Source organism: Ostrinia nubilalis, chromosome 5 (genome assembly GCF_963855985.1).
Source record: "Ostrinia nubilalis chromosome 5, ilOstNubi1.1, whole genome shotgun sequence".
Lineage (NCBI taxonomy): Eukaryota > Metazoa > Arthropoda > Insecta > Lepidoptera > Crambidae > Ostrinia > Ostrinia nubilalis.
The window spans coordinates 8,032,648-8,040,440 of NC_087092.1; the positions used below are offsets into that span (position 1 = coordinate 8,032,648).

At 31.6% G+C, this 7,793-nt stretch overlaps 1 protein-coding gene across 1 annotated transcript; it reads right to left on the reverse strand.

Annotated features, from left to right (window-relative positions):
* Positions 1-1,958: 1,958 nt before the first annotated feature.
* Positions 1,959-6,135, reverse strand: LOC135072243 (THAP domain-containing protein 5-like). The gene is made up of 7 exons (XM_063966186.1): positions 5,512-6,135; positions 5,218-5,331; positions 4,739-4,983; positions 4,464-4,517; positions 3,902-4,054; positions 3,344-3,430; positions 1,959-3,224 (listed from the first exon to the last, which is right to left on the reverse strand). Exons 2-7 carry the CDS (start codon positions 5,316-5,318, stop codon positions 3,097-3,099), a joined length of 768 nt encoding a protein of 255 aa, XP_063822256.1. The 5' UTR covers positions 5,319-5,331; positions 5,512-6,135; the 3' UTR covers positions 1,959-3,096.
* Between the last annotated feature and the right edge of the window lie 1,658 nt (positions 6,136-7,793).

The window sequence follows — 7,793 nt, forward strand, 5'->3', positions numbered from 1 at the left end:
TGTCGTGTTGAATCTATTCTTAGTTAAATATAGGCATCTTAATAATATCGCACGAAAGACTATAAAGACCGCGGGAGCTAGCACTAGACTCTTGAATAAAAGGTAGGTAACAAAGAGCCAGTGTGACCACTTTTTCATCAGATAATCTACCAAAAACGATCCTCAAATCTACCAAAATCTACCAAGACCTATATAAAATTCTACTTAAATTCTACCACATAAAATAAAACATATAATTTGAACAAAATATAGTATTTTGATTTATTTATCATCATCATTATAGTCTTTTTTAACATTTTTATATAATTTTTTGTCATTTTTCATTACTTGTAGCATGGATGCTTCAGGTTTAAAATTTGTGCAATTTCCAGCGCTCTTTATAATATTAGTATAGATGTTACGGTTAATGTGATAAATTGAAAATTATTAATAATAACCGGTTATTATGAATAATTACCGACAGTCGCGGTAAAAGTGATAAATTAATCACATTTAACAGTGATTATTTAATAATTCAACCTTAGTACTAACAAATTTCATAAAAGAGAACAACATCTTGTGTACGATATTAATATAATTTGGCATAATGAGTTTTTAATGTTTCTTGCATAATATTACTTTTCCATGATGCCTATAACATAATGTTTTGATTTAAAGTGAAAAATAGGTTAAGGTGCGGCGGGGGTGGCCCTTGGGCAACCCCTAAGCCGCCTATTTAGTTTTATACACTTTGATTTGGTAAATGTGATTAAATGACCTCATATTAATCACATTTACCAAATCATGCGGTGATTATTCATAATAACCGGCGATTATCATTATTTTCACATTTGTCAGTTTGACCGTAACATAGATAACAATGCCATATGTTTGTCTCGAAGCGCTGGTAGGGCCCAAAAGATAAGGAGACATGTAAAGTGCCCTATAAGGGCTACCTTTTCTATTTTTATTATTTTCTATTGACTTTCATAAGTGCCACTTGTGGTCTAATATGAATAAATATTTTTGATTTTGATTTTTGATTTTGAATAAACCCTTGGTTTGAACGTTTGAATTTTTTTATGTCGATATTAACAACACTAGCCAATATGTGGCAACATTTGTGTGCATTGAATTGAACTGTCAAGTTAGTTCGCCTTCATAAAGTGACCATAAACGGACCCTAAAGTTCTTTTTTTCTGGCCTGGATCCTCGGCTCGGTTACAATTTAATTTCGGACTACCATTTATTACAATGTTCTAAAAATACCAATTATCTACCAAAATCTACTAAACGATTTCGCACTACTAAATCGTCGTTCTCTTTGCCTCAAATCTACCAAAAAAGTAGAAATCTACTAAAAGTGGTCACGCTGCAAAGAGCATAACAAAGAGCATAAAAGAGTAAGAGACGGCACTCCATAGATATTTTTTGAGCTCACGCACACATATGCATTTTAGAGAACGACCCGCAAATCTTTACCAACCGCACAAACTACAGGCGGAGCTACCAACATAATGCCTTATTTTCTGACAGTATTAGTGACGTTCGTAATAACTTATCGATTATCGATACTTTGCTAGGGTTGTAATTGCATATCGATATCTAGTATAGGAACCTTCAATATTTTAATGATTACTATTTTTATTTTATACTATGTGTAAGTAAAACGAAGTTTTGTAACGTAAATTATTTATTTCGAAATAAAATAGGTATATTACAATAAGTATTGAACATGACATAGCAGTTGTAGGCATGAGGAATTATTGAAAATTATAACAAAGTACAGAAATGATAATTTTGTAAACTTTTATTTTCACAACTTTTTCTAAGAAAAAATAGGATTTTTATTTATAAACATCTTTAATTTTCTTATCAGCTGATCGAACCTCAGCCCTAAGATTACTTTTCAATGCTTTGTTGCTGTGCTTTTTTACTTTTGTCAGCAAAATTGTTTTCACTTTTTATGAGGAGATTTTACAACTTTTTCTTAGAAAAAGGTAACTTAATATTTTAAACATCTTATCATAAATTTATTTATTATGTTGTTGACATTTAAACCAACTAAAATTACAATTTGTACTCAACATTAAGAAAATGAATTTTCCAACATTTTCCATATATATCTGGTCGGCAATATGGTCATGATAAAATTGTTTAGCTTCATTTACGGTGGTACATAATTGAATTGTTGGATAAACGAGACTTTTTTTATCATGCCACCATTCGCGAAGAGATATATATGCATACAAATCATTGTCAACAGGAGTTTTCACGCTCAAACACTCTTCACAAATTAAACAAGAACTGTTCTGTAATAGTTTGGCAGCTAAATACCCGCTTACATATACTACTGGTTGGTTTTCAAGGCTACACAAATTTTCAATGGGCTGTTCTAAGTTTTCAGGGTCCGGGATAGACAACACAGGATAAAATTCAGTGTCTGTGGAATCTTGAACATTAATTTTTATTTCTGTTGTTTTTAAATTAGTTTTTAAAATGTCTTTATATTCCAGCATATGTTTATTGTTGTCTGCTTCACAATTAGCACTTCTGCTATGAGGCACTTTCAGCCCAGTAACCATGCTTGTTTTAAGCGCTGCAGTAAAGTGCGTGATAGTGGGATTTCTATTGGTTACACTGTGTTGCCTAATGATTCCAAATAAGTTTTCCAGAGAGTCTTGGTTAAACTGTCTAAGGTTCATATATTTAAACCCTTCATTCTTTAACTTTTCCCAAATATCGTTTAAGGATTTGATAGATATTTGATATCCCTTTACGCATTTAACATTTTTTAGTATCGTGTTTTCTGCTGTTATAAATTTTATGGTTTTTAACTTATCAGTATAAAAGGTCCAAGACTCAATGTGATTACTTGATGTGGAAACATTTTCCCGGATCCCTTTCTTTACGTCATTTAAAGATGATGGACCATTTGTACAATCAAATAGTTTATCTAACTGTTCAATCACAAATGCTGTATCATTGCAATCAGAAACTTCTTTCCATGCCATCATTTTTAAAATAGCTGCCACGGTATTACTCAGAGCATGCGCAGCATACTTCACCCTCATCTTAGTTTTGAATGTTGGATTTACAATGGTACTATTCAGTTTTTTAATATTTAAAAAATTTCTGTTGTGTTCTTCTGCAACTACCTTCGCTATATTCCTTATTGTTTTTTTTTGCATTTTGTAACTGTTGCCAAAGCCTCTTCTCTTTAATTGTAAATGTTGATGAAGTGTCTGTAATAAAAACATTTCCATTAGTAAAAAAAAACAACATTAAAGCAAATTGAATTGAATATTGGTTTATTAATCAGCAATTTTACTTAGTTTTTTAAATTAGGTATGTTTTATCTTACCTTTCATTTCAATGTTTTTCTTAGGTCTTTTATAACTGTGGACTAATATTTCTGCCTGTGCATCTTGATGGCAAATGTTTTTATCATCTGAAATATTATAAATATGCAAATTAGTTTAAAATTTATTTTGTTGTTTTATGAAACATATTATTTCCAAATCAATCAATCATTATCAAGTTTTAAAAAAATGCAAAGACAGGATAATGATAGCTCTTCTCATAAAATATGAAGCGTGGGCCCACCTTCAATAACAATGACATAATATTAAATTAAAGGGATTTAGAGGTTTTAATGTTCTGCATTCTGGATGCGGTCTGCGGGTATGTCAAGACAATCTGTAAGTGGTCGTGATAAGGCAATCAGTCACGTGTGCTTTGCGTTCTTTGTTCGTATCCGCACGGTCAAATCGCATTAATATAAAATGTACAGAAACCTAGAATGTTGTACATATAAGTTCATTTTGACCTGACTGCAGACTGCAGAACGCATCCAGGGTGGCATTCTTTAGTTTGAGGGAAGGCATATTTTAGAAGGTAAATAATTAGTTTGTACACTTACCATGAGTAATGGGTTTATAGGTCATATGTTCTGGTGCATTGGAAGTAGAAGGAAGAGGTTCAAAAGTTGTTTTCGCAGAAATACCAGAATCTGGTATATCCACAGCTCCCAAACATGTTGAATTTAGTTGTTTGGTTGTAGTTGTAAGGGGAACTGAAAGCAGATAATGAAATGTGAATTGGGTAATAAAATGTCATGTTCTTACCCAACTTTAGGGTACAATCAGTCTAGTACATGTCTTGCTCACATTAAAAATTACTAGCTTATAAATATTATTAAACTAGCTGACCTGGCTAATTAATGTAGATTGCCTAAAATTTTTCAAATTGGACCGGTACTTTTTTTGAAGAATTTGTATTACACAAATTACTAAAGTCCCTCTAACTCAACACACATTCTAAGCTAAATTGTGTTACGAGTGGGTTTACTACAATATTCAAGCTGTGGGGTTCTAACCCGCACTTTAGGCTATCTTGGCTTCGAGTTACGGAGCCGATCAAATACAAACAAACAATTAAATATTTCCTTTTTATATTATTAGTATAATTTTAGATAAACATACCTCGTTCAACTGGATTTGACTTCTTTGGAATGCAATATGAATGATCATAAAGAACTGTAACAAAGTATAGATATAATTAATAATTGAAATTATATATTATTTATTGATAAGCATACAACACATGTTTGTGGTTACAAAGAAAGAACCTTGTTAAATTGCATTCGGTTGGTTTGTTTTGGAAACCAAAGAAAATTAATTAAGACATCTAAATAATTCAGAAAAATTGATAGATAGTAAATTAAATTTAAAAAAAATAATTGAAGTCATCATCATACCTGTCTTGAGGTTTTCTTTATTGGAGTCTTTTACATGAAGAGGAAACTCTGTCAAAACTTCATCTGGCAAGATGGGATTGCTCAATTCCAGTGTTGGAATAGCTGAGTTCTTCAGCCGAGTTCCTTTGGCATTGAAGGATTCAGGAGTGAAGTGCCCACCACAAACAAACTTCAGTTGGTGTAACTTTTCAATAGGTACATATGCTAAGTCTTCTATGCCAGCATTTTTAACCCACATTCGACAACTGAAATAAGAAATACCTATTAGAAAAGAAAAAGAATAACAAACTGAAATTTATTCATCAACTAATTTCTTTTAGTATTGTTATGCAATTCATTTACAGAGTACGAAACAAAATACTGAAATTAAAAATTGGTTATGGTTATTTACTGTATGATTAAAAATATTAATCCCAGCCTTTAAGTTTACACAATCAGTAAAATTATCTTGTAATAAATGAGTGTTATTAGAACCTTACCGGTCAGAATCCAGAGGAAACCTACTCAAAAGTAAGGGTGATCCACCACGACTTCGCCTCTTATTACAAATAACGCACTTCTTGTTGTTTCTACTCTCCATTATCAGTAGAAGCCTAAAATGAAATAGGTATTAATTAAACAAAGCCTATAATTTCTCTCCAACCAGTGTCAATGCCCTGGTTCATGCATTTACCAGTTTTGAAAGTACATTTACATTTTCATCACATAGGGTTGTTTTTAATGAAAAATAGATTTGTAATAGATGTAATATTTCAAGTAAGTAGATAACATACCCATTAAACAGAAAAGTAAATAAGAGTTTAAACTTCTGTAGAAGTTGAAACACAGTTTATTTAAAAGAGTCTCTATCTCACAAAAAACATAACACTGAACAGCAAACTTTATCACGCCCGATACGGAGGAACTTAATCAACTCAACGTAAACGACAGAAAAGTTTATTTACAGTAATATTGCACCAAATCTGAGAAAATAACTTCACACGAATCAATTCGCCGGTTAAAAACTCAAACTCAATTGACAGACATTTTTTTTCATTTGTCAAACTAACAATACTACCAACATAAGGACACTAACAATTATTTTTAGTATGGTGGTATTGATCCGCGGGTTCCCCTGCTATAGTAAAATCAATCCAAAATGCACTTTATTGCTTAAGGGATAAGGTTGTATATCAATTGCTACATATAGAGACTAGTTTTTGTATGAGAAGTGTCTACCCACTGGAGCATAAAAGAGTAAGAGACGGCACTCCATAGATATTTTTTGAGCTCACGCACACATATGCATTTTAGAGAACGACCCGCAAATCTTTACCAACCGCACAAACTACAGGCGGAGCTACCAACATAATGCCTTATTTTCTGACAGTATTAGTGACGTTCGTAATAACTTATCGATTATCGATACTTTGCTAGGGTTGTAATTGCATATCGATATCTAGTATAGGAACCTTCAATATTTTAATGATTACTATTTTTATTTTATACTATGTGTAAGTAAAACGAAGTTTTGTAACGTAAATTATTTATTTCGAAATAAAATAGGTATATTACAATAAGTATTGAACATGACATAGCAGTTGTAGGCATGAGGAATTATTGAAAATTATAACAAAGTACAGAAATGATAATTTTGTAAACTTTTATTTTCACAACTTTTTCTAAGAAAAAATAGGATTTTTATTTATAAACATCTTTAATTTTCTTATCAGCTGATCGAACCTCAGCCTCAAGATTACTTTTCAATGCTTTGTTGCTGTGCTTTTTTACTTTTGTCAGCAAAATTGTTTTCACTTTTTATGAAGCTGTCATTAATGATTTTACAACTTTTTCTTAGAAAAAGGTAACTTAATATTTTAAACATCTTATCATAAATTTCTTTATTATGTTGTTGACATTTAAACCAACTAAAATTACAATTTGTACTCAACATTAAGAAAATGAATTTTCCAACATTTTCCATATATATCTGGTCGGCAATATGGTCATGATAAAATTGTTTAGCTTCATTTACGGTGGTACATAATTGAATTGTTGGATAAACGAGACTTTTTTTATCATGCCACCATTCGCGAAGAGATATATATGCATACAAATCATTGTCAACAGGAGTTTTCACGCTCAAACACTCTTCACAAATTAAACAAGAACTGTTCTGTAATAGTTTGGCAGCTAAATACCCGCTTACATATACTACTGGTTGGTTTTCAAGGCTACACAAATTTTCAATGGGCTGTTCTAAGTTTTCAGGGTCCGGGATAGACAACACAGGATAAAATTCAGTGTCTGTGGAATCTTGAACATTAATTTTTATTTCTGTTGTTTTTAAATTAGTTTTTAAAATGTCTTTATATTCCAGCATATGTTTATTGTTGTCTGCTTCACAATTAGCACTTCTGCTATGAGGCACTTTCAGCCCAGTAACCATGCTTGTTTTAAGCGCTGCAGTAAAGTGCGTGATAGTGGGATTTCTATTGGTTACACTGTGTTGCCTAATGATTCCAAATAAGTTTTCCAGAGAGTCTTGGTTAAACTGTCTAAGGTTCATATATTTAAACCCTTCATTCTTTAACTTTTCCCAAATATCGTTTAAGGATTTGATAGATATTTGATATCCCTTTACGCATTTAACATTTTTTAGTATCGTGTTTTCTGCTGTTATAAATTTTATGGTTTTTAACTTATCAGTATAAAAGGTCCAAGACTCAATGTGATTACTTGATGTGGAAACATTTTCCCGGATCCCTTTCTTTACGTCATTTAAAGATGATGGACCATTTGTACAATCAAATAGTTTATCTAACTGTTCAATCACAAATGCTGTATCATTGCAATCAGAAACTTCTTTCCATGCCATCATTTTTAAAATAGCTGCCACGGTATTACTCAGAGCATGCGCAGCATACTTCACCCTCATCTTAGTTTTGAATGTTGGATTTACAATGGTACTATTCAGTTTTTTAAAATTTAAAAAATTTCTGTTGTGTTCTTCTGCAACTACCAAATGCCTCCAATGTGCAATTTTTCCATCGAAAGACATATTTCCACTTTTAAA

Bases quoted from the DNA above. Each gene is read 5' to 3' on its own strand.
- LOC135072243 (XM_063966186.1), bottom strand. From the start codon at position 5,318: ATGGAGAGTAGAAACAACAAGAAGTGCGTTATTTGTAATAAGAGGCGA. The intron at 4,055-4,463 runs GTATGTTTATCT...ATCTGCTTTCAG, and splicing joins GTCAAATCCAGTTGAACGAG to TTCCCCTTACAACTACAACC. The intron at 3,225-3,343 runs GTAAGATAAAAC...TTTTTATTACAG, and splicing joins GAAAAACATTGAAATGAAAG to ACACTTCATCAACATTTACA.